At 49.7% G+C, this 26,212-nt stretch overlaps 1 protein-coding gene across 4 annotated transcripts in view; it reads left to right on the forward strand.

Annotated features, from left to right (window-relative positions):
• Window positions 1-24,268, forward strand: part of CBFA2T3 (CBFA2/RUNX1 partner transcriptional co-repressor 3) — a 64,956-nt gene extending 40,688 nt beyond the window's left edge. For 2 of the 4 annotated variants that reach the window (XM_063141251.1, XM_063141252.1), the window contains 9 exons: window positions 4,598-4,839; window positions 6,318-6,407; window positions 13,301-13,482; window positions 15,083-15,333; window positions 16,100-16,185; window positions 17,658-17,853; window positions 20,683-20,751; window positions 22,509-22,699; window positions 22,990-24,268. In XM_063141251.1, coding sequence (XP_062997321.1) covers window positions 4,598-4,839; window positions 6,318-6,407; window positions 13,301-13,482; window positions 15,083-15,333; window positions 16,100-16,185; window positions 17,658-17,853; window positions 20,683-20,751; window positions 22,509-22,699; window positions 22,990-23,319 — 1,637 coding nt within the window. In that variant the 3' untranslated portion in view covers window positions 23,320-24,268. Of the gene's footprint in view, window positions 1-1,055; window positions 1,141-4,597; window positions 4,840-6,317; window positions 6,408-13,300; window positions 13,483-15,082; window positions 15,334-16,099; window positions 16,186-17,657; window positions 17,854-20,682; window positions 20,752-22,508; window positions 22,700-22,989 lie in introns of those variants that run through there. The other 2 variants (XM_063141250.1, XM_063141249.1) reach the window with 2 other exon arrangements.
• Window positions 24,269-26,212: the final 1,944 nt, after the last annotated feature.

Below are 26,212 nucleotides of genomic sequence, written 5' to 3' on the forward strand. Positions count from 1 at the left end.
TATGGCTTGTCTTCCAGACTTGTCATCTGTCCCGTATACCAGAGATGGGGAACCTCCAGCATGCAGGCCAAATTTGGCCCAGCAGGTTGGCCCATCCTGCCTACAGGGCCTCTGCTGAGGCCTTTCCCCAAGCCTCACCCCTTCAGGCTAGCAGGGAGAGGAATCTCCACTGTTATCTCCAGTCACTGGTTGGAGATAACAGTGGAGACCCCCCTGTGTGATGCAACGCCTCCTAATTGGAAGGTGAGCACCATGGTAAGAGGAATCCCTGCTGTTACCTCCAATCACTGAAAGGCTGGGGTTTGGGGCTCCATCCCATTTCCCGTGCATAGTATTGTGAAAGAACCCCAGCTGACTTTGCAGCATTGCTGATGGTCCCTGGGAATAATAAAGGAAGATATTGGAGGAGGGGGGCTGGAATGCATATAGGGGGAGGGAAAGAAACGCTTCCGGCCCACGTGGGCTGTGGACCTCTTATGGCTGCCTGTTGAGGAGCAGTGTTTTATTGGCTGGGACAGGAGAGACAGAAGGCATCATATCCTAGCTGGGTGTAGCCTGGAGCTCAGAAGATTCCACACCAAGAGAAGCCATATGCCCCAAAGCTGTGACCTGTGCAAGGGATGCAAAATAGCAAAATGCAAGCTTGTTTCTGCTTGGTTTCATTTGCGTAATTTATGGGTCAAACAGTCCTGCAGGGGACAAATGCCACAGACCCCGATCGCGAGCTCACACATCATGCGCCTTCGCTTCTGGGAACAGGCGATTCCGGCCACTTCACGCTTCTCAGAGCAACTTCTGCTCAGGTGCAAGTCAAGGGCAGGCTTGCTCACCTTCCAGATGAGACAGTTATGCGGTGTGATGGCTGACACCCTCTTTTTCAAACACCCCCTCCCCTCCTTTAGCTGAGGGGGACCCTCCGACGCAGCCCCCGTCCCCAAAGCGTCAGAGACATGTGTGGAGTTTAACTTAGTAACACACCTGTCACTGGAATAAAAGCAGTTGTGGCCAGGCGGTTATTTTCGGCACCCTCTTTAGCAAGCGGTGGCTCTCGCCCGGCCGGAGAGAGAGCAGCAGCCCAAGGAAAAAGACGTAAGTCCGAAGGGCTGCAGCTTCCCAGGAGGTGTCATTATAGCGGGGAAGGTTAGTGATTCGTGAGGACGGAAACAAGGCCCGGTAAACTTGGCGCTCTGCTTTTCCCAGAAGGATGCTGGGATTTAAGGCTTGCCTCCTCCAAGGCAGGGGACAGGGGCTGAGGGAGGCGTGTTGGTGCTGCTCTTTCCAAACAGGCTGGAGACGGACGGTCACGTCTTCAGAGAGTCCGTGTGGTGGTTCGTGGGCTGTGTACAACTCCTTTGGCTTTGGTCTCTAATAAATGGGTTTCACAGGGGGAATCTTATGGTTTTTAAAACCTGCGACACCTGTTTGACTGAGATGACAGGGGATCAAAAGAAACGTGTGTGCATATGCCATGACGCCTCTATCAGGCTGCGTTGAACTGTCTTAAAAACGGTTGTTTGTCCCCGAACTAGGAATGCATGCACAGCACAGGGCCGGAGGACAGTCTGGGAACATGTTATCTCTGTTTGATGCAGAACGATTTGTTGTTGTGGGGCGGTGGCCCTTCTCTTGTTTCCTGCTTTGGGGAGGGGAGGGGGAACCCAACACCCCCTTGTGTGTAAAGGGACTGGAAGTGGTAGGGCTGCTGCCCTGGGAGAGAATTTATCATGGAATATTATTATTCTAGGATATTTAGGATACAATCCTACCTACCCTTAGCCGGGAGTAAATCCCTCAAATGGGACCTAGAGACATGCAACAGCACACTCCTAAGTATGTTTACATAGAAGTAAATCCCACTATGTTCAATGGGGCTTACTCTCTAGTAAGTGGCTTTTTAGGATTGCAACTTAAGGACATTATTGTTTATTGATTTGATTAATATCCCACCTCTCCTTCCAAAAAATAGTGGGAAAATTTAATCAAGGCAAGTGTTAAAACAAAAAATTAAATCAATCCATCAATCATAAAAACAAATACATTAAAAGCTCAATTTAAAACGAACCATCTTCCAACCTATCTTCACTCCAAGAGCAGAACCAGGTACGCCGAGATAAAGTGTAATTGTTGCGTCTCTTGTGTAAAACAGCCAAGGCCCAATCCACCAGGAAGGTCTCCTGCACAGGCCCCATTCAGTTCAATAGAGTTGTGCAGGAGATGCCCAGTGTGGGCTGGACTGCACAATAGTTGGGAAACTGCCAGCGGAGTTTATTTTCACAGCCTGCCTATCCTTTATCAGGTTAGGCTGATATTTAACCCTATATGTCCCCTCCAGCAGGTTAAAAAGAGGACTCATTTTATCCTCTTGCCTTTCTGTCACTGGGATTAGTTGTGGTCCTGTGCAGATCCAGAGAAGGCCATTTGCAAGCCGTGTATTTGCAGTTCATCAGTTTAAATTCATGCATATTTAAAATTGCCCATCTTCATGCACAGAAAAACAAACAAACCCTCAGGTAGAAAACCAGCCTCCTGGTTTGATTCTTTCCCCCAGGATACGCCCGTCCGGTTCCTTACAATCTTCCTTGGTCCTTTTCCATTGGTTTACCACCTATATTTAGACACTTTCTTAAAACTTCTTGGGTTTGTTAGCACTAAAATACAGAGATCCAACACAGGCTGCCATATCATCTGGGTTCCCATACTCCCGCGAAACACACCCACCCCTCAGAGGGAAATGGGGTACGCGTGCGTGGGAGGCTGGCACTGCACCCCACTCTTGACTCATATTCAGTCTGAGCAATCCACTATAAATGTTCCTTTCCCCTGCCTTTATCAGCAGTGTTTCTCTACTTCGCCTCCCTTTTCGAATGTGCATTTCAGGTGTTTCCCCCCACAGTTGCATGCTTTGCCTTGGACGGGTTTTTCGGCATGAGTTTTCTGCCTGGGTCTTGGATTTGTCAAAAGGGGTTTGACATCTAATTGCACCCTCCAGAGTGTTTGCAATCCCTCTTACTTGCTCTCCCTGACACACCTGGTAGATATCATAGAATCATAGAATAGTAGAGTTGGAAGGGGCCTAAAAGGCCATCGAGTCCAACCCCCTGCTCAATGCAGGAATCCACCCTAAAGCATCCCTGACAGAGGGTTGTCCTGCTGCCTCTTGAAGGCCTCTAGTGTGGGAGAGCCCACCACCTCCCTAGGTCACTGGTTCCATTGTTGTACTGCTCTAACAGTCAGGACGTTTTTCCTGATGTCCAGCCGGAATCTGGCTTCCTGTGACTTCAGCCCGTTATTCCGTGTCCTGCACTCTGGGGATGATTGAGAAGAGATCCTGGCCCTCCTCTGTGAGAGACAACTTTTCAATTACTTTAAGAGTGCTACCATGTCTACCCACAGCCTTCTCCTCTCCAGGCTAAACATGCCCAGTTGTTTCAGTCTCTCTTCATAGGGCTTTGTTCCCAGACCCCTGACCAGCCTCCTCCCCTCTGCTTCCGCATCGCACCAGGGCTGCTCCTGAGGTGATTCAGCAAGCAGGCAGGTTGTGCTGTGTGGGACAGGGACTTCTCCACTTGCATTCAAGACCCATGCATCCCAGCAGGCCAGGCTAGCGAACTCATCAAGCCTTCAAACTTAAAGCAAAGTGAAATGACGCGAGTCCATGGAGGAATGGGCACTGGCCAGTGCTGCCTGAGCAATAGTTTGGTGTCATACAATGGCGATGGGAAAGTAGATTGACTGAGGGAGGTGGCCCATGGAGGGTGCTTTGCCCAAGGGTGACCCCAAACTGGAAGCAGGCACTGAACACTTACCTGGGAGTAACTCCCATCAAACTAAATAGGACCTAGTTCTAAGTAGACATGCCTAGGATTGCACCGTTAAAGTATTTCAGTAAGAGAGGTTAGTGATGCGTGGAGTTCAAGTATAGGCCACAACGGTGGAAGAAGAAGTCCCAAAGCCCAACCCTCGAACCCGGAGATGTGGGAAGAGCAGGCAGGTAGCAACTTTCAAAATGCTAGAACCGAAAGGGGTCACATCCCATGAAGCTGATTAGAGGAGATTCAGAATGGATAAAAGGAAGTATTTCTTCACACAGCGCGTAGTTAAACTATGGAATTCACTACCACAAGATGTAGTGATGGCCACCAATTTGGATGGCTATAAAAGGGGGTTGGAAAAACTCCTGGAGGGGGAGGGGGAGGAGAAGGCTATCAATGGCTACTAGCACTGACTTATTTATTTATTTAATTAATTAATTACATTTTTATACCGCCCAATAGCCGAAGCTCTCTGGGCGGTTCACAAAAATTGATGGTTATGTGCTACCTCCAGTATCCAAGGCAGCAAGCCTGAGTGCACCAGTTGCTGGGGAACATGGGTGGGAGGGTGCTGTTGCACCATGTCCTGCTTTGTTGGTCCCTGGTCGACAGCTGGTTGGCCACCGTGTGAACAGAATTCTAGACTAGATGGACCCTTGGTCCGATCCAGCAGGGCTCTTCTTATGTTCTCATGGTGCAAGGGGAAAGGTCCAAAGTTTTACCTGTGAAGAGGTGCCCAACCTGGCCCACTCTTCCTCCTCACCGTCTCCTCCTTTCCCTTGCAGTAATGAACGGAAACAGCCACTCCCCCACGGCCATCAACGGAGCACCCTCCACCCCCAATGGCTTCAGCAACGGGCCCGCAACTTCCTCCACCGCCTCCCTGTCTAACCACCAACTCCCTCCGGCCTGCGGCGCTCGCCAACTCAGCAAACTGAAGCGCTTCCTCACCACTTTGCAACAGTTTGGCAACGACATCTCTCCTGAGATCGGGGAGCGTGTCCGCACCCTGGTGTTGGGCCTCGTGGTAAGTTCATGTCTGGTGTTCTGTCCTGGGCGGTGAGATCTCTGTCTTCAGTCCGAGACCCTCTGAAATTGGGGACGTTGTATAAACAACCCCATGTAAGGTGGCTATAGGAGAGAGGCCTGCTCAGTGGTGGCACCCCACTTACGGAATTCTAATTTCTCACCTACGCTGTTATCTTTTCGGTGCCAGGCAAAGGTGAACCGCCCAGAGAGCTCCAGCTATTGGGTGGTATAGAAATGTAACAAATAAATAAATAAATAAATAAATAAATAAATAAATAAATAAAGGCCTTTCTTTTCCCCCAGGCATTTTAGAGACCTAGTTCTAGATTATTATGGCTGTTTTATTGATTCCTGTCCTGTTTATTGTTTTGCGTTATATTGTATTTTATTCTTCTACATTGGTATTGTATTTTGTATTTTTAGCTGTGTTTTAAAATAGCATTTTAGTTTTTGAACTGGCTGTAATCCACCCAGAGAACATTAGTTATTGGGAGGGTTAGAAATGTCCTAAATAAAGAAATAAAATAGAAATAATATTTGTAATTTAAATAGAAATACAGCCCATCTCACCATAGGAGGGAGGCCTGCAATTAAGTGATCAGTGTGCCTGCTCAGTCTTCAAATAGAGGACTTGTCCCCTGACAACTCTCCAGAATAGAGGACTGTCCTTTGTAAAGCAGGACACATGGCCACCCTAGTCGCACAGCAGTAGCTCCACTCACTAGGATGTTTGTGTGATCAGCATGAACTGCACTATAAATGACCGTTGTTAACCATGTGATTGCCACTGTTAGTACCTCTTGCATTTAATTTCCTTCTGACCTCACTTTTTCAATTCTCCATCCACCCTCCACCTCCAAGATGTGCTGTATTAAAACATGAACTTCTCCATAACACTGTCTCCATCTGATGAAGTGGGCTGTACTCCATGAAAGCTTCTGCCGGAATAAATTTGTTAGACTTTAAGGTGCCACAAGAATCTTTGTTGTTCTTAAAGACTAACAAGTTTATTATGGCATAAGCTAGAATCTACCACAACCGTAAAACAACCCGTGGGTTCTGGGTGGCTTGTCAACCATCCTAAACAACCCACCCTCACTGGGTTCGCATGTCACAAGAAGCTACGGCACCCCCTGAGACGCCCTGGATATTCGACATGGCTGCCACCCCCACAATGAAAAACTCTGCAGGCAAATTCACCCATGGTGCCTTCTCGTTCTATGCCAGCCTTCCTCAACCTGGGGGCGCTCCAGATGTGTTGGACTACAACTCCCAGAATGCTCTGCTGGCTGGGGCATTCTGGGAGATGCAGTCCAACACATCTGGAGCGCCCCCAGGTTGAGGAAGGCTGTTTTATGCAGTCAGGATGATCAATGGCTACCCGTAGTGAGAGTGAGGAGAATTCACTGGACACAGAAGCCCTTGTGGGCCCGCCTTGAGTTTTGTTGCTGACCTGCTGCTGCTTCTGCCTTGCAGAATTCCACGCTGACCATTGAGGAATTTCACTCCAAGCTCCAAGAAGCCACGAACTTTCCTCTGCGTCCCTTCGTCATCCCGTTCCTGAAGGTAAGCCCCTTCATAAAACAACAACATCATCATTATTTATTTATTTATTTATTTATTTATTTATTACACTTATATACCGCTCCCATAGCCAGGGCTCTCTGGGCGGTTTACAGAAATTCTAAAATTGAGGTAAAAACAAGTATACAAAATTTAAAACTCTAAAACACAGAACATACACAAATAAAGCATTAAAAACCGATTAAAAAACTAAACATGTGGGTAATTAGGATGTGCCGCTATATGCCTGGGCCAAGAGGAAAGTCTTAACCTGGCGCCGGAAAGATAGCAGTGTTGGTGCCAGGTGAGCCTCGTCAGGGAGATCATTCTACAGTCTGGGGGCCACCACCGAAAAGGCCCTATCCCTCGTTGCCACACTCCGAGCCTCTCTCGGAGTAGGCACCCGGAGGAGGACCTTAGATGTTGAACGTAGTGACCGGGTATATTCACGTCGGGAGAGGCGTTCCGTCAGGTATTGTGGTCCCAAGCCGTGTAAGGCTTTATAGGTCAAAACCAGCACCTTGAATTGGGCTCAGAAACATACAGGCAGCCAGTGCAAGCGGACCAGAGCAGGAGTTATATGGTCAAACCTTCTGGTTGCCGAAATCAAGTATTATAAATCAAATAATATAAATTATTTATTTATATCCCGCCTTTTTCCCAATACTGGGACTCAAGGCGGTTTACAAGATTAAAACATGTACAATTAAAACACATAAATTAGAAAAGTTAAAATAGAATCAAACCTACAGTAATGTTAAAAACATGTTAATTTTTTTTAAAAAAAACCCTGTAACAGATTAAAAAGGGGTGGGGGAGGAGAACTCTCCAGTTTACGTGGCCTGAGTCCCACTTCTTCCAACCTCATCACTTCGGGAAGCGGCTTGATTCCTCAGAGCAGGGGGGGGGGGCTTTTCCCACAGTGAAATGCGTCCTGGCACGCCTGGAGGCCTGTCAAGCCGTGCCTGAGCTCTCTCTCCCGGAAGCACACAAACACATACGTTTAAGGTCTCCGAGCGAAACGCAACTGCAAGGTTATTTGGAGGAATGCCTCCTCCCATATGTACCTGCCCGGACCTTAAGATCACCCACAGGGGCCCTTCTCCATGAGCCCCTGCTGAAGAAAGTGAGGCAGGTGGCTACTAGGAGGAGGGCTTTCTCCGCTGTGGCACCCCGGTTGTGGAATGAGCTCCCCAGAGAGGTCCGCCTGGCGCCTACACTGTACTGCTTTCGTCGCCAGCTGAAGACCTTTTTATTCTCTGAGTATTTTAACACTTAGTTTTAACTTCAATTTAGATTTTACTGTTTTAACTCTGTATTTTAATCTTATACCAATTTTTGCTGCGTAGTTTTATCCTGGTTGTGCTTTTTATACTGTATTTTGTATTTGTGCTTTTAACCTGTTGGTTGTTTTATTGTGGTTTTAATTTTTGTGAACCGCACAGAGAGCTTTGGCTATTGGGCGGTATAGAAATGTAATAAATAAATTAAATAAATAATAAAATAAATAAATAACTGCGAAGCACATCAGGCAAGAAGCGCTCGGTGCTTCGTCCAGCGTTTTCCCATGATTCTCAGCCAGCCGGCCACCTAACGTAAGGCTGAGTCCATCCAGCCATTTGAGGACCTGTTGAGTGCTGGCATTTCTCTCGGAGCAGCGACTGCTCTCAGCTGCCCTTGCTTATCAGAAGCGTGGCAGGAAGAAGGCCCGCCTTTTGCCTCTTCGCTCGCCTTCCCACGCCGAGGCGCCCCGTTATCGGAGTCTGTAATTTGCACGGCTCCGAGGAAGCCACAGAAATCCTTTCTGAGCTAAGGGCGTCTTCTGCAGCTGCACATAGTTGCATCCCCAAACGAAGAGGCTGGGTTCAACCGCCCAAGGGGCAAACCGCACATTACGTTAAGCACATAATTAGCCATTGCTTTCTTTGCTAAATTGCAGCTGGGGTGGAATATGGTGGGTGGGGGTCTGATCACGCTCAGGACCATCGCTGCAGGGTGAGAGACGGAAACTGATGCTTCGCTCCCATCACGCTGCCTCCCACCTCTCTCTTCCTGCCCTGGAGCTGCTACTTAGCAAAGAAAAAAGAAACGTGCCGCTATCAATTGTACGTGTAACGTGATGTGCAAGTAGAAACCTGGAGAGCTTTAGAATCGATGCATCTCAGCTAGAGCTCAGCCCTGGGAACTCTTCTTAATGTCCGGATTCAGCCCTGGAAAATATGGGCTGCCTCTGAGTATGTGCAAAGCGCATTTCCATCATCACTAAATAGCCACAATGAGCGGCTAAACCTCTAGGATGAGGACGCGAGGGCCTCCAGGTGAAAGAAGCAAAACTCCCAGGCAGCTTTTTGCCTGCTGGGAAGAGGACGACACTCTACACATGGTCTATAACAGTATAACTCTTTAACGTTGCTGCTATTATTTTACATACTTCATCATGGAGAATAAAAGCTGCTTCCTTAAGAACATCTGAAGTTGCCTTATAATGGATCTGACCACTGATCGGTCTTGCTCAGGCTGGTTGGCTGCAGCCTTCCCCAACCTCATGTCATCCAGATAGTTTGGATTTCAACTCCCATCAGCCCCGGCCAGCATGGCCAAGGATCAGGAATGCTGGGAGTTTGATCCCAACTTCTCAAAGGCACCAGGTCGGGGAAGACGGGTTCCACATAGACCCATCCTCCGATCGGAGTCCACCAGGGGAAGAGCCTTCACCGTGGTGGCCCCCGTCCTATGGAACTACCTTCCTTTGGACTTTGTATTCCTTTTGGCGCCTTCTGAAAACATCATTATTCCAAGAAGTCTTTCCTTAATGAACAGCCACGGTTCACTGTACATTTTGCTTCTTTTAAAATCTGTTTTAAAGCGTTTTGTTATGTTTTTATTTATTTTATCTTGTACACCGCTCCAAAATTTTCATTGGGGAGCGGTATATAAATATTGTAAATAAATAAATAAATAAATAAATAAAATACTGACTGGCTGCAGCTCACCAGAGTTTCTCCCCCAGAGATGCCGGGAATCGAACCTGGACCCTTCGGCACGCAAAGACAGGGCTCTACCGCTGAGCTCCACACAGTAGTCAAAAGGAGGGAGCAAACTAGACGCTTGTCGTGTGGTTTGGCTCTGTGTGCAAGACTCTTTGTTAAGGAATAGCTGGCACAAGGACACACACCCCAATCTATAGTGGCACACGCCTGTTGCCTCACATCCGCCGTTGGCACCAATGGCAGCTTTCCTTCTCCTGCGAAGGCATGGGGCATGTGGGGGGAGGAGGGTGGAACTCCAACTGGGAACATGGCAAGGGCACAGGGTTAAGACCCCACCCCCCACATGCCACAGTCCAAGCCCACCTCAGCCTTCCTTGTGCAGACTATCGGTTAACAACCTCTACCGCCAAAGCTTTGCACACGAGGCCAAACTACCACGTCTAGCTTGGCCCTGTGTCTGCCCCCCCTCCCCCGCCACCACTTTGGTTCCTCCTGGCAGAGTTTTTGGGACAGCCTGCAAACCTGGCGCCTTCCTGCCCAGAGAGATCCAGCATTTCCAACTAGAAAGGAGCCCTTTGACAACGCACCACCTCCTGTATTCCCCGTGCCTGTTCCACGGACCGGCACCGCTGCGTCCAGCTGTTTCCACCCAGGGCTCCAGATGCTTCTCATTATGCTAACTGCAACCAGCCGGGCCCCCGGCGTGCCTTTCCCAGAGATGTTATTTATTCCTTTTTATTATTTTTTCTTTCTTGAAATGTGGAACGGTGGTGGGGAGAGGGAGAGGGAGAACATGGAGGGGGGAGGGACGGAGGGGATGTTTGCGACCCTGGAATCCACAGCGGTGCATTTCATCAGTTTGCACTCTAACATGTTCAACAGATGGGGATTTGGCTGGCGATCAGCTGCCTAAATAGGAAACCGGGGTTGGCTGACGGCAAAAGCTGCTTAATCGCTTCTGCTCCTGCGGATGCTTCTTCTTGGGGTTGAAGCTTCGTGAGAAACTTTCTGGGTGGGGAGTTGAAGGAGCAGGGCGGTGCGGTGGGGGGGGAGGGAGGTAAGGAACATATTTTACAAATGCTTCCCATTGAGAGTGTTTGACACCGGCCTCGCAGGGCCATGAGACCATCAATAGCTCCGCTGGTGCACAGCCAGGATTGCTGACGTTGATAGGCAATGAGACGGCATACAGGCGCGTATTTCATGGGAACAGCTAAGTTTGGACCCACAAGTAGTAGCTCGACAGTGATACAAATGTGATGTGGGGAGCATCTCTGTAGAGACAGCCATCCCCAACCTGATGCCCTCCAGATGGACTGGATGGCAATGCCCTTTATTCCCAGCCAGCATTTTGAAATTAACTACACCACCTGCTAATGCATCTCTGGTCTAGTCAATTTCACTCCGCAGGGAAACTTGGCCATGCTTTCCTTTCTGAAAGGCCTTTGTGAGGGCAGATATTCTTTCAGCTATTAAAAATATTTAATAATGACAACTTTTTTTAAAAAAAAAAACATTCCAAAAGTGTTCCAAGTATGGCAGTGTGGTAGCATGACACGGCGGATGTCGTGACTCAGTTGATGAAATTCTCTCGCAATGAGGAAACTTATTCACCGACTGAAATTGCTAGGCAGAAAGTATAAGACAAACCAATGGGAACCTTTCTTTGTACAGCACAACTTAGCCTATGGAACGTGGTGAGCAACAGAATTTAAAAATGATTTCCCTGTACTTTTGCTTATTACACAAGCACTGAACTGAACATGTAAAAGGGTTGGTATTACCAAGGCCAGGCTATACTTGCTTATACCTAAAGCTCAGATAATAACTGACAGAATAGCTCTCTTGATATGAAAACTCCCTGTATACCCCAGACGCCAAAGGAGTCTTCGAGGACAGCAAAAAGGGAGAGGGCATTCCCGCTGATGGCCCCCCAACTGTAGAATACTCTCCCTAGCGAGGCCCACCTGGTGCCCACATTGCCAATTTTTGGTGCCAGGTTAAGTCTTTCCTCTATTCCCAGGCATACGATGGCTCATGGTGGGGTCTTTAACACATCCATTGGATTGTTTTGGTTGTCACTGGTGTTTACTTGTTTTATGGGGTGGTTGTATTTTAATGTTTAATTGTTGTAGCTGTTTTAAATCTTGTATCTTCTAATTTTGTTGCAAATCGCCTTCAGTCTTTTTTTTTTTAAAGAAAAGCGTCTAAGATGATGATGTTAAAACAACAACAATAATACTTTATAATAAGAACGTGCGGGCATAAAAAGAGCCCTACTGGATCAGACCAAGGCAGCCCATATGTGTGTGTGCTATCTCCAGTATTTGAGGCAGTAAGCCTGGGTGTATCAGTTGCTGGGGAACATGGGTGGATGGGTGCTGTTGCACCATGTCCTGCTTTGCTGGTCTCTGGCTGACAGCTGCTTGGCCCCTGTGTGAACAGAGTGCTGGACTAGATGGGGAACATGGCTTCCTGTAACTTGAGCCCGTTATTCCGTGTCCTGCACTCTGGGAGGATCGAGAAGAGATCCTGGCCCTCCTCTGTGGGACAACCTTTCAAGTATTTGAAGAGTGCTATCCTGTCTCCCCTCCATCTTCTCTTCTCCAGGCTAAACATGCCCAGTTCTTTCTGGAAACAAAGCCCTATGAAGAGAGACTGAAAGAACTGGGCATGTTTAGCCTGGAGAAGAGAAGATTGAGGGGAGACATGAGAGCACTCTTCAAATACTTAAAAGGTGGTCCCACGGAGGAGGGCCAGGATCTCTTCTCGATCCTCCCAGAGTGCAGGACACGGAATAACGGGCTCAAGTTACAGGAAGCCAGATTCCGGCTGGAGATCAGGAAAAACTTCCTGACTGTTAGAGCAGTACAACAATAGAACCAGTGACCTAGGGAGGTTGTGGTCTCTCCCACACTAGAGGCCTTCAAGAGGCAGCTGGACAAGCATCTGTCGGGGATGCTTTAGGGTGGATTCCAGCATTGAGCAGGGGGTTGGACTCCATGGCCTTGTAGGCCCCTTCCAACTCTGCGATTCTATGATTCTATGGACCCTTGGTCTGATTCAGCATCAGGGCACTTCTTATATTCTTATGTTCTTAAAGGTGCATCGAATCCAGCATTCTGTTCACACAGTGGCCTACCAGCTTCCGACTAGAAACCCACAAGCAAGACTTGAGTGCAACAACAGCACCGTCCCTCCCATGTTCCCCAGCAAATGGTGGATATAGGCGTACTGCGTCTGATACCAGAGGTAGCATGTAGCCAACAGGACTAGTAGCCATTGAAAGCCTTCTCCCCCTCCATCACTACATCCTGTGGTAGCGAATTCCAGAGCTTGACTACACGCAGTGTGAAGAAGTCCTTCCTTTTGCCTTTCCTGAAAGCTCCATCCCACCTACCTGCTTCCCTCGGATTATCCCCGTAACGCTAAGCTTTTGTGGTGGTTGTTGTTTTTGCTCCGGGCGACAGCAATCCTTTGCATACCAGGAAGTGAGTTTAGGGGGGAAATGTACAAAATCATTTAAAAAATCAACGGATGACCCAATTCAATTCAAATTTGGTATGCTTAAAGCTTTCCCTAATATCTATTACTGTGCCAATTTTGGTGTCTTTGTCTTTAAAGCTTACGCAGATGTAAGCATTTCTTTAAAATCCTGCTCCTACACCCCAGCGGCGGCTCGGAAGATATGCTCAAAAAGTAGGGGCTAAATAGGGCGAATCTTTTTGCTTTATTGCACAATTAAGGCAGGCTGCATGGGAGTACTTCACAATCAAAGCAGATTATAAGGTGGAAAACCTGAGTCCTTTGCATGCAATTCGCAGGGGTTGCACAGTATAATGCTGGTGTGTTAAAGCTCTGAGTCTCCCACCCCTGCGCTTCACATTCATCTCCTTCTCCTTCTAGGCCAACTTGCCCTTGCTGCAGCGCGAACTGCTCCACTGTGCCCGCATGGCCAAGCAGACGCCCGCCCAGTACCTGGCTCAACACGAACAGCTGCTCCTGGACGCCAACGCCTCCTCGCCCATCGACTCCTCGGAACTGCTGCTGGAGGTCAACGAGGGCGGCAAAAGGAGGACGCCAGACAGGTAGGGGCCTCCTCGGTGCTGCTCAGGAGGGGAAGAGGCCAGAAGAGGAGTGGCAAGGCCCGATTAAGGCCAGGGGATGCCCTAAGCACTGCCCCATCACGATGCCCCCTTGGCCCTTCCATGGCTTAGCCGGCAAGACATTAAGACTCAATTAAGTGCTGAAGTTTTCTCTTTTGGAGCCTCGTGTGGCGCAGAGCAGTAAAGCAGCAGATTCTGCAGCTGAAACTCTCCCCACGGCCTGAGTTCGATCCCAGCGGAAGCTGGTTTCAGGCAGCCGGCTCGGGTCGACTCAGCCTTCCATCCTCCCGAGGTTGGTAAAATGAGTACCCAGTTAGCTGGGGGAAAGGTAATAACGGCCGGGGAAGGCAACGGCAAACCACCCCGCTATAAGGCCTGCCAAGAAAACGTCAGCGAAAGCTGGCGTCCCTCCAAGAGTCAGCAATGACTCAGTGCTTACACGAGAGGTTCCTTTCCTTTCCTTCCTTTCTCTTTTGTGCACCACTTAATTGAACACGTTTAATCTTGGGGTCTGAAAAGTACAGAAGCAAAAATAACACACACACACACGCATGCACGCACGCACGCACGTGCACACACACAAGAATATGGATCATATATATTTATAATGCTTATAAAAGTCCCCACTGGAATTCATGCAGAAAACGTTGGTAAGACAGCCAAACATACTGAACTCTAGGTCTATGTTGAGACAAAGACGGTCAGAAAGTTATCTCAGATGTCAGATGACGTCGTGGGACACGTAGAACCTAAAGCTGGTTGACTGGGTGTAATAAAATAAAGCACAAATAATAAAAAATTACCGCTCTTAGAATATGCCGCAAGGCCCTTTCTATGAATCTGGAATTCCTTAAAATTGGATGGCTACAGCTATGGTACCGGTACTCTGTGGTTCCCGGCTTCCCTTGGTGCCCTGAGCACGTGCTGATGATATTGCTTCAAGGTTAATCCAGGGCTGGATGGAGCCTTGGCCTGACCAAGTTAGCATTAGGAAAGGCAAGGAACCTCTCGTGCAAGCACTGGAGTAATTGCTGACTCCTAGAGGGACGCCTGCTTTCGCTGATGTTTTCTTGGCAGACTTTGTAGAGGGGTGGTTTGCCATTGCCTTCCCCAGTCGCAGTTACCTTTCCCCCAGCTAGCTGGGTACTCATTTTACCGACCTTGGAAGGATGGAAGGCTGAGTCGACCTGAGCCGGCTGCCTGAGAACCAGCTTCCGCTGGGATCGAACTCTGGCCGTGGGGAGAGTTTCGGCTGCAGTAACTGCTGCTTACCACTCTGCGCCACACGAGGCTCAAGTTAGCATTACTAATATCGTATTTATTTATTTATAAAGTGCCATCTGTGTAGATCATAGATGTTGAGGCTCAGGCCTGCGGGCCAAATCTAACCCGCTTAGGGTCCCAATCCTGCTCCCTGGAGTGCACTAACTGCTCTAACAGTACTGCTCTAACAGTCAGGAAGTTTTGGCCACGCCCAAATGCCTCTCCCCCCAGCCACCTGTTTTCTTTCCAACGGCCACTGTTGCGTCAGTCAGAATAAATAACAGCCCCTATTTGACGTTCCTCCCTCTTTCCCGGACAGGACCAAAGAGAATGGCTTGGACCGGGACCCTCTGCACCCCGAACACCTCAGCAAAAGGCCGTGCACCATGAGCCCTGCCCAGCGCTATAGCCCCAGCAACGGGCTCAGCCACCAGCCCAACGGACTGCCCCACCCCACGCCCCCCCCTCCGCAGCACTACCGCCTTGAGGACATGGCCATAGCACACCACTACCGGGACACCTACCGGCACCCGGACCCGCGGGACCTTAGGGAACGCCATCGGCAAGCCGGTGAGTGTGCAGGGGAGGGAGGGAGGGAGGGAGGGAGTCATGGAGCACCAGCTGGGAGGGGGGCGTTCGACATGCATGTCCCTGGGAGGAGATGGGGCCTTAAAGGGGAATGTTGCTATCTGGTCCTGGTGAGGCTGAGCCCAGGGGGAGGGTTGGGAGGAAGCAAGCGGAAAAGCCGCTGCTGTGAGTGCAGAAGGCCCCAGGTTCAATCCCGGGCATCTGCCTGAAACCTCGGAGACCCCATCAGTATAGACCGGCGTTATTGTGCGTCTTTCAGCCTAAGGACCAAATTTAATTTTGGAGAAGCTCTCGGGGGTGGGGCATGATGGCAAAGGGGGCAGGGCTTAAGTGAAACTTACCAGCCTATTTGGGCTTCAAACTCTGCCTGACAGTAACTCAGCCTGCGGAGAGGTGTTTCAGTCTTCTGGAATGGTGGAAAATAACTCTCAAAAGCTGGGAAATCGGTGGTCAAGGAAAAGGTGTGTGGCCAGTGGGCTGCACATCTGGGGAAGGGCCAGGTTGGAACCCCAGGTGGGCCAAATTCGGCCCACGGGCCTGAGGTTCCACACCCTGGGTTTAGATTCTAGAGGAAGTTAGCAAAAAGGCATCTCCCAAAACACATCCACTGTGGAGTCCCTGGTGTGGCTTGTTCCCTTGGCTCTTGGCAGCCCTCTCAAGGACCTGATGCCTGTGTCAAGGAGTTTACTGCGCAGCACCCTGTCTCACACACAGACCCCAGTCTGATCGGCACATTTTCCTTCCCCAGCCGTGCACAGTTCCCGGCAAGAAGAAGTTATTGACCACAGGCTAACGGACAGAGAATGGGCAGAGGAATGGAAACACCTCAACAATGTACGTACCAAATCCTGCCGCCCGGCTTTGTGGGTAGGGCAGTGCTCCTGTTGCTGGGATGGAATTTGGGAGAGGGGTGGCATCTCTCTGGCGCAAGCATTCCAGGGTGCTCCCCGCAAAACATTTCACAAAGAAAATGGCATCTGGAGATGCTACGGAGTGCCCCAAATGAGCAAACACGCTAATTTTGCCCCCTTTTGTGCTTCGAGGCAGCTCTGGACACCATTTTGTTTTCGGTTTTCGTTTGTTTTAATTTTCCTTGCATTTCTGGCACCCACAGGGGTGGGTGGCACACAGTGGGATCCTGGGAAAGCAAAAAATGGTCTCCGGACCTCCCAAAGTTGCCCGCCCTTGAACTGCATGCTGCCTTTTATATTGTATTTTTGTATTTGTGTTTTTAAATTGTTTATTGTTTTATTATGTTCTTTGTGGTTTTAATTTTTGTGAACCGCTCAGAGAGCTTCGGCTATTGGGCGGCATAAAAATGAAATAAATAAATAAATAAAATAAATAAACAAACTCCAGGTAGGGTTGAGACAAATTAGATACGGTCATCCCCAACCAGGCACCTTCCAAAGCTGCTAGACCACAACTTCCAGTGCCCGGCCAGCCAGCAACGCAGGCACAATTTGCTCAAATGAAACACATCATAGCTGCAACTTGCACAAATTTGCACAAATCACCGCTGAAATTTGCACAAATTGTTAATGCAATTTGTGTATATGTTGATTCAAGGGGGAAACCCTCAAATAGAGTTCCCAGATTTGGAGAGAAAGCCCACAGCTTGGCTTGTAAATGAAAGTTGAGCCGAGGGCTCCTGGGAAGCCCAGTGAGCCTAAAAAGGCCTGGTTTTCCCTACGATGGCCATCCCTACAGCTTCCTGGGAATGAGTGGGTCAGGGATGGAGAAACAAAGCCCTATGAAGAGAGACTGAAAGAACTGGGCCTGTTTAGCCTGGAGAAGAGAAGATTGAGGGGAGACATGAGAGCACTCTTCAAATATTTAAAAGGTTGTGACACAGAGGAGGGCCAGGATCTCTTCTCGATCCTCCCAGAGTGCAGGACACGGAATAACAGGCTCAAGTTACAGGAAGCCAGATTCCAGCTGGACATCAGGAAAAACTTCCTGACTGTTAGAGCAGTGCGACAATGGAATCAGTTGCCTGGTGAGGTTGTGGGCTCTCCCACACTAGAGGCCTTCAAGAGGCAGCTGGACAACCACCTGTCAGGGATGCTTTAGGGTGGATTCCTGCATTGAGCAGGGGGTTGGACTCGATGGCCTTGTAGGCCCCTTCCAACTCTGCTTTTCTATGATTCTATGATCTTAGTTATTTGGTCTTACCACATAGCGACCCTGTGAGGTAGGCCACCGCTTGCATGAGGAACTCCCTGGCACAAAGTTAGTAGGCGTGGGCTAGGGAGAGCCATAACCCCCGGCTACCCAAGATCTCATGTGTAGCTTTCACCCAGCAGCTGCTGAACTGCATCATGGACATGGTGGAGAAGACGCGCCGCTCGCTCACCGTGCTGCGTCGCTGCCAGGAGGCCGACCGCGAGGAGCTCAACCACTGGATCCGCCGCTATAGCGATGTCGAAGACATGAAGAAGGGCTCCAGCCCCACTGCCCGGCCCCACAACAGCACCGGCAGCACCGAGGCCCCCCCTCTAGGTAGGGATGCAGGGTGGGCGTGTGCTTGGGATAAAGCAAGGGTGGGGGACCTCTTTGGGCTCTCAAGGGGGGCACATCTCAGTGGTGGGCGGGGCCAGTGGAGAAAGGGGGAGGGACAAAGAGCCTCAAGCTATGAAGAGAGACTGAAAGAACTGGGCATGTTTAACCTGGAGAAGAGAAGACTGAGGGGAGACATGAGAGCACTCTTCAAATACTTGAAAGGTTGTCACACAGAGGAGGGCCAAGATCTCTTCTCGATCCTTCCAGAGTGCAGGACACGGAATAATGGGCTCAAGTTAAAGGAAGCCAGATTCCAGCTGGACATCAGGAAAAACTTCCTGACTGTTAGAGCAGTACGACAATGGAACCAGTTACCTAGGGAGGTTGTGGGCTCTCCCACACTAGAGGCCTTCAAGAGGCAGCTGGACAACCACCTGTCAGGGATGCTTTAGGGTGGATTCCTGCATTGAGCAGGGGGTTGGACTCGATGGCCTTAGAGGCCCCTTCCAATTCTACTATTCTATGATTCTATCAGCTCTTACTCCCTGTCATTCAGCCTTGGAAGGGGCGTTTCCACCTTTGAGAACGGGGGAGGGGACTGAACAAAACCTGGGAAGCACCAAGCGATCAGTTGTCAGGGGAAAGGGGTGGGGCCATCAGAGGAACCCCAGAGGGCTGGATCTGCCCCCCCCCGGACCTGACGTCCTGCACCCCTTTACTAGAATCTGGTACATGGGGAGGGGAATTGCCCAGTGAACGTGATGGGCAGCCAATTAAGGACAGACAAACAGAAGCTTCTTCTTTTTTTCACACGTCGTGTAATTATCTTGTGGGACTCACAAGATGGGGCGATGGCTGCTACTCCAGATGGCAAATGCATGGAGGTGCTCCCTGAGACAGGAGTCTATCAGTGAATGGGAATTCTCATGTTCAGAGGCAGTATGAGACCGCTGAGTACCCAAGGGGCGGAAGGGGCACAGTGTTACCTTCACGCACGGCCTGCAGGCTTCTTGGATGCATCTGGTTGGCTGCTGTGTGAAGCTGGACAAGGTGAACATCAAAACATCAGAAGAACCCCAAGGGTCCATCTAGTCCAGCCTTCTGCTCACACAGTGGCCATCCAGCTGTTGACCAGGAACCCACAAGCAGGACAGGAGTGCAACAGCTCCCTCCCACCCACATTCACTAGCCACTGGTGTACAAAAGCACACCGCCTCTGGTTCTGGAGGTAGCATGAATCCATCAGGACTAGTAGCCATGGATAGCCTTCTCCTCTATGAGTTTATGGTGGCCGTCACTGCATCTTGAGATAGCAAATGCTATAGTTTAACTCTGTGGCGTGTGAACATAGCAACGTAGGAATCTGCCTCCTCCTGAGTCAGACAACTGGAACATCTAGCCCAGTACTGTCTGCTCTGACTGGCAGTAAGAGCATCAGAAGTGCCCTGATGCTGGATCAGACTGCAGGTCCATCTAGTCCAGCCCTCTGTTCACACAGGGGCCAACCAGGCATCGGCCAGGGATGAACAAGCAGGACATGGTGCAACAGCACCCTCCCACCCATGTTCCCCAGCAACTGGTGCCCACAGTACCAACAATCCAGGGTTTTAGGCGACATTCTTTTCCTTGCCCTACCAGGAGAAGCCGGGGATCAAACCTGGGACCGTCTGCATGCAAAGCACCTGCACGATCACATTGGACCAGGGGGTTTCCTCTTCTCAGTCCTGAATCTGCCACTCATCTGCTTCAGGGGATGAGCCCCTTGGGGTTCTAGCATTAGGAGATGGTGGTCTGTTGGACTACCTTCTTTCGCACTTGTGGTCATTCTTTTAGATTCTGTCGGGGATGCTGCTTTGCTTGCATAAAATAGTAAAATTTGCAAAAACATTTGCATAAAATAATAATAAGATCATTTCATATCTCTAACACCTTTTATCAGCTTAGGCTGATATACCAACTACGCCCTTATCTGCATGGAGATAGCCTAGCTACAGTTATCCATGCTCTGATAACCTCTCGCTTGGATTACTGCAATGCGTTATACGTGGGGCTGCCTTTGAAAACGGTCCGGAAGCTGCAGCTGGTACAAAACAGGGCAGCCCATTTACTAATAGGGACTGACAGGCGAGACCACATTACACCAGTCCTTTTACAACTTCATTGGCTGCCAGTCCAGGTCCGGAGCCGATTCAAAGTGCTGGTATTGACATTTAAAGCCCTAAACGGCTTGGGGCCAGGTTATCTGAAGGAACGCCTCCTCCCGTATGTACCTGCCCGGACCCTAAGGTCATCCTCAGGGGTCCTTCTCCGTGAGCCCCTGCCAAAGGAAGTGAGGCAGGTGGCTACCAGGAGGAGGGCCTTCTCCGCTGTGGCACCCCGGCTGTGGAATGAGCTCCCCAGAGAGGTCCGCCTGGAGCCTACACTGTACTCCTTTCGTCGCCAGCTGAAGACCTTTTTATTCTCTCAATATTTTAACACTTAATTTTAACTTAAATTTAAATCTTACTGTTTTAACTCTGTATTTTAATCTTATACCAATTTTTGCTGCGTAGTTTTTATCCTGGTTGTGCTTTTTGTACTGTATTTTGTCTTTGTGCTTTTAACCTGTGGGTTGTTTTACTGTGGTTTTAATTTTTGTGAACCGCCCAGAGAGCTTCGGCTATTGGGCGGTGTAAAAATGTAATAAATAAATAAATAAATAAATAAATAAATAACATTTGTTAGTCTTTCAGATGCAGCGAGACACTTTGGTGTTTTTGCTGCGACAGATGGAACGGGGGCCGCTGCTCTGGAACCCATTTCTTAACCGCTTCTGTCTTTTCCCCGCAGATGCTCACCGCGAGTTCGTTTCCAGGCCCCTGTCTGGCTACATGCCGGAGGAAATCTGGAGGAAGGCTGGTGAGTTTGCTGGGAAGTGAGGAAATGCTTTCAGAATAAACTCAGCTCCTCCTGCACGCCGTAGATGGGAGCCAGAACTCAGCAAAAGTAGGCAGCTGCTAGGGCCTTGGGTCTCCGTGAATGAGAGACTTTGCCCTTCCTTGGCGTGAGCTGCAGCCAGTACCACGTGAGGTCCTGGTTCCTCTCTATTCGGCCCTGGTTAGGCCTCATCTAGAGTATTGCGTCCCGTTCTGGGCTCCACAGTTCAAGAAGGACGCAGACAAGCTGGAGCGTGTTCAGAGGAGGGCAACCAGGGTGATCAGGGGTCTGGAAACAAAGCGCTATGAGGAGAGATTGAAAGAACTGGGCATGTTGAGCCTGGAGAAGAGAAGATGGAGGGGAGACATGATAGCACTCTTCAAGTGCTTGAGAGGTTGTCACACAGAGGAGGGCCAGGATCTCTTCTCGATCCTCCCAGAGTGCAGGACACGGAATAACGGGCTCAAGTTACAGGAAGCCAGATTCCAGCTGGACATCAGGAAAAACTTCCTGACTGTTAGAGCAGTGTGACAATGGAATCAGTTACCTAGGGAGGTTGTGGGCTCTCCCACACTAGAGGCCTTCAAGAGGCAGCTGGACAGCCATCTGTCAGGGATGCTTTAGGGTGGATTCCTGCATGGAGCAGGGGTTTGGACTCGATGGCCTTGTAGGCTCCTTCCAACTCTGCTATTCTATGGTTCTATGATTCTATGAGCGGGCCCAGCACCAAGTAAGAATATGCACCAAAATCCTTTGTGAAGGTGCAGGGAACTCTGGGCTTGGATCTGTGTCAGACTTCTCCAACCTAGCGCCCTCCAGGTGTGTCGGACTGCAACCCCCATCATCCCCAGACAGTAGAGCACTTGTTTGGGGAAAGGCTGTTGTGTATCCATGCCCTCAGCTGCCTTCTGCTCCCTGCTGCTCCAGCACAGCTGCGCACTACGGCCTTCCTCGTAAGCAGGGTGACGTTGTTAGGGAATTTAGATTGCTTGACTTAAATTGCTCCTCAGGCATGAAACTCTTTGGGTGCTGCTTTGCTCACTGTTTCCCAGCCAGGGTGCCTGTAAGGGTGAAAATGGCGTTTGCCTCCTGTACACTGCCTGGAGTTTCCAGGCTTAGGGAGGACCAGGTTGAGACAGGGAAATGGCTACACATGGTAGAGCGAAACCAGCGGCGGTGTCACAGCAAATTGGGAAGTGCAGGCACTCATCATGACAGTCCCCACAGCCACAAGGAGGGTCCAAACCTTCCAGTTGCTGTGTGGATCCAGAGCAACAATTGCAGTTCTTGCAGCTTTCATCTCTATCTGGAGCAGCTCTTTCGTAAAGCGAAGGGGTCTGGATTGCCCAAACGCTTGGCTTTACAACGTGGAACAATATATTGTTGCAGGTTACATTCATTTCGCCCCAGCTAGTGTGAGGATTGCAGCTCAGAGGGAACAGGGATGTCTCGGATGTGACAGAGGACGTTAGCATCCCTGCTAATCGCAGAGTGCCGGGGCTCTGTCCCTGCGAGGCCCGGCTCTAGTCCACCCCGAAAAAGGGGCCGTTAAATACCAGGCTGGCCTTCCCAAGTGGTCAGCTAGCCCTCCTTCAGGGATCCCAATGCACTTGCCCCGGTGCCCGCCACGCCTTCTCGGGAGCCAGGTTTGGGCTTGCGGTCGCCACTCCTGCTGCGTGCCTCTCCTTGCTTGGCGTCCCCTCCATGATTTCCGCCTTGCTCTGTGCTCTTCCTTTCAGAAGAAGCTGTGAACGAGGTCAAGCGGCAGGCCATGTCTGAGCTGCAGAAGGCCGTGTCGGACGCGGAGCGCAAAGCCCACGAGCTGATCACGACGGAGCGGGCCAAGATGGAGCGAGCCCTGGCGGAAGCCAAGCGCCAGGCCTCCGAGGACGCCCTGTCCGTCATTAACCAGCAGGAGGACTCGAGCGAGGTAGTGACACCCTCTCCCAGCATGGATAATGGCAAGAGAGTAGTGGGCTGGAGAAACTAAAGACTTGGAGGGCATTGGCTGTTCTCGGTGGTCCCGGCAGCGCTCTCTCCGTTTCCCCCTTAAATGTATGACTTGCGCTCAATCTGGACCTGAGCTAACGCCCAGTGCGAATGCAGCCGAGGGAGAGACGGCCCGTGTATCCGGTGGTGAAGAGTAGACTGTCTCTTGCCACCCCCCCGCGCTTGTCTTTCGGTCCGCCCTGATCTGTGTGCTTTCGCCTTCTCCTGCAGAGCTGCTGGAACTGCGGGCGCAAGGCGAGCGAGACGTGCAGTGGGTGCAACACTGCGCGCTACTGCGGCTCCTTCTGCCAGCACAAAGATTGGGAGAAGCATCACCACGTCTGTGGGCAGACTCTGCAAGGCCTGCAGGCCTCCTCTGGGGCAGCCTCCTCCGGGGCGGCGGCCATGGCCGCGGCTTCGGCACAGCCAGACGTGGTGGCCGTGAGCGGCTCCATCGGCAGCGTCGCCGCGGCAGGAAGCCCGAGCGACTCCAGCTCGGCCGGCGCCTCGCGTTCCGGCACGCCTGCTACGCCCGCTCCGCTGGACACGGCGTCCCGCTAGACAGAAGGGAAAGGAGACCGGGAAACCGACCGTCACTGCTGCTACCACTTCTCTCCAAATGAAAACAAACAAACTGCATTCAATGCAAATCCTCAGCTACCTGACACGTATTTGACCTCCAAAACGACCTCTATCTCTCACACGAAATCCTCACGAATTCTCAAAACCTGGGCTTTAAGTGGAGTTAAGGCAAATACCAACCTTCTCCGTTCACTCGTCAGCTTTTTTTTTTAATTATTATTATTAATATTATTATTAACACTTCTTACTGATATGATTTGGGGGAATTTCTGATTACGATTTTTATTTTTTTGGATGAGGAATTTGTCTGCAGGTATCACACATCTCGACTTGGGGGCGGGGGATGGAAAACGAAAAGGTCCTTCCGTCTTTCTTCTGCTGGAGATGTGTTTGAGAAAATAAAGGAGTGAAACCCCTTCCCTGAAAGGAGAAGGGGGAGAAGGCGGGGAAGGAAAAAAAAAAGGATTTCAGTTACAAAAAGCAAGATTTTTCTTTTTTGTAAAAAAATAAAAATAAACAATAAAAACATCAAACTCTTTGGCTTTAAGTAAAACAGAAAAGAAAAGAGAAAATCCAAAAAGAACCCAACAAAACCAAGTGAAGGAAGCTTACCTGTAAACTACCTTGCTAGTTAGCCAAGAAGATACCAGATTCACCTCTGCTCCAAAGGAAATCCAAAAACCGAAAAAAAAAAATCCAAACTTTTTTTCCACTGCCAAAGTTTCTTTTTTTTGTTTGTTTGTTTAGTTCCTTCTTTCTCTTTCTCCTCGTTTTGGGGGCTTTTATTTATTTATGTTTTTTGCGAACCGAGGAGTCACGTATCTTCGATCCAGCACAAGCGACTGCGACGTTCTACTCAAGGGCAGCACAGCTGGTGGAATTTCAACTCCTTGCGTTCTTGGATGGGGTGGGAGGGGCTGTCTGCACTTGGGACCTTCGGCCGTTCTGACGACGTACATCCTTGAAGGAGGACGGTCGTGCAGCTGTGGGATCGGAAGGCATTTTCGTAGAATAAAGCAAAAAAAAACAAAAAACGAAACAAAAATATCTATATATATCCACCACTTTTGTGCGTGCGTGTGTGTGTGTGTGTGCGTGCGTGCGCGGGGCGAGTGTGCGTTTGTGCGTGTGGGGATGTATGTGTGAGGCGGAAGTGAGTCTTGAAGCTCCCTCCCTTGGTGGATTATAAATCTGTTGTTGTTTTTTCTCTCAAAGAGCATTAAAAAAGGAAATGGTCACCTGCACATCCAGCCAGCCTGTTCCAGAGAGCGCACTGTTCCAGAAAAAAAAACTGTGATCACCTTCTGCCTGTTCTCTACTGTTTTGCAGAACGTGAGCAGAAATTAACTAACCACCAGGAGTTTCTGCCTGGACCTTTTCACCACTACCTCTCTCTGTTCTCCATAACCAACCAAACCCCAGGCAGGTGTCGTTGTTTCTTTGCAGTTGTCATCCTGACATCTTCCAAAATCGAAAGACGTCTTTCAGCCCACTCACACCAAACACACCCACCCTCCCGAAGACTTTCTTGATGGCCTGTAGGTTCTTCTGGCTTTTGTGTGTCTCATCTTTCAAAATGTCTTCTCTAGTCCTGTGACAAACCTCTTCGTAGGGTTTGTTTATTCCCCACCCACCCTCCTCTGTTCTGGGTTTCCCCTTTTCCCTTCCATTCCCATCAGGTTCTGCAGTTACTTCTGGGGAAGAAACCAACAGATGCTTGTCCTTAGAGGAGGAGGAGGTGGACGAGGTCACAATGTCGATTGGCTGCATTTCTTGCATCATTGTACAAAGCGCTGCGAACGGGAGTGCAATACGGGGGAGCGGGACGGCTGCGGGGAACCCCTTACAGGCTGCCCAGCCATGGGCTCAGGGCGGGAATGTTGTACCTTTAATGTGAATGTATATAGTGTTTGCAGAGGTCCAAAAATATGACGAATAATAATGAATAATGATAGTGGTGATGATTACAATAATAATGAAGAGACATTTTGCCAAATAATAATTAAAAGAAGGTAAACCACTGAAGTAGCTAAGGTTAGGAAGCGGGCTTTTGAAGACAGACAAGTTCATGGGCTTGTTAAGAGGTGTAGTTTTCTGGAAGTCACAGAATACTTCATGCTTGACTTTCTCTCTCCCCCCCCCCTCATTCTTTCCTGCCCCCTTCAACCCCCAACAACGAAGAGGTTTTGAAAGACAGGACAAGGCTGTCTAGCTAATGTCATCTCTGAGGGAGACTGGCTGGGGGGGGGGGTCGGGGGGGGCTGCATTCTGCTCTTCTTTGTAGGGATGTCGGAGAATTCCACCATGGATTCAGATGAATCAAGATTTCGATGAATCCGGCTTGCGGATTCCCCAGTGAACCGGCTTTTTCTGAGTTGCGTTGATTCTGTGGACTTACAAACCAGTTGTTTACTTTGGCTTTGCACAAATTTGCATTATTATTAGTAGAACGAAATTCTCCTATGTCCTTAAGGGAAAAAAAAACCCGATTCCGTCAACTCGCATAGAAAGGAACAGAAGACGCTTGACAGTCTGTGAAATGCAGGGGGTGGGGGTGGATGCAAATGTTTTAAATAAATAAATATAGCAGAATCTCCTTCCGTGTTCCTTTTCTCCCTGCCCCACTCAGAGCTGGCCCTACGACTAGGCAGAGGGAGGCGATGGCCTTCAGCAGCTGATTTTGGGTGTCACAAAGAAGGCAACAAATAGTTATTTAATTTCTTACAGTTGCCTTTTCTTGTGGCTCAGGTGTCAAAATAACTTGACCAGCCTTGGATACGATGTGACTACGGTGGGGAGGGGACACACTTTGATGCATCAAGCAGCCCAATCTCTTGGGCCACCCTCTTATTCCCCTTGACTTCCCTCCCTC

Source organism: Elgaria multicarinata, chromosome 14 (assembly GCF_023053635.1).
Source record: "Elgaria multicarinata webbii isolate HBS135686 ecotype San Diego chromosome 14, rElgMul1.1.pri, whole genome shotgun sequence".
NCBI classification, from domain to species: Eukaryota; Metazoa; Chordata; class Lepidosauria; order Squamata; family Anguidae; genus Elgaria; species Elgaria multicarinata.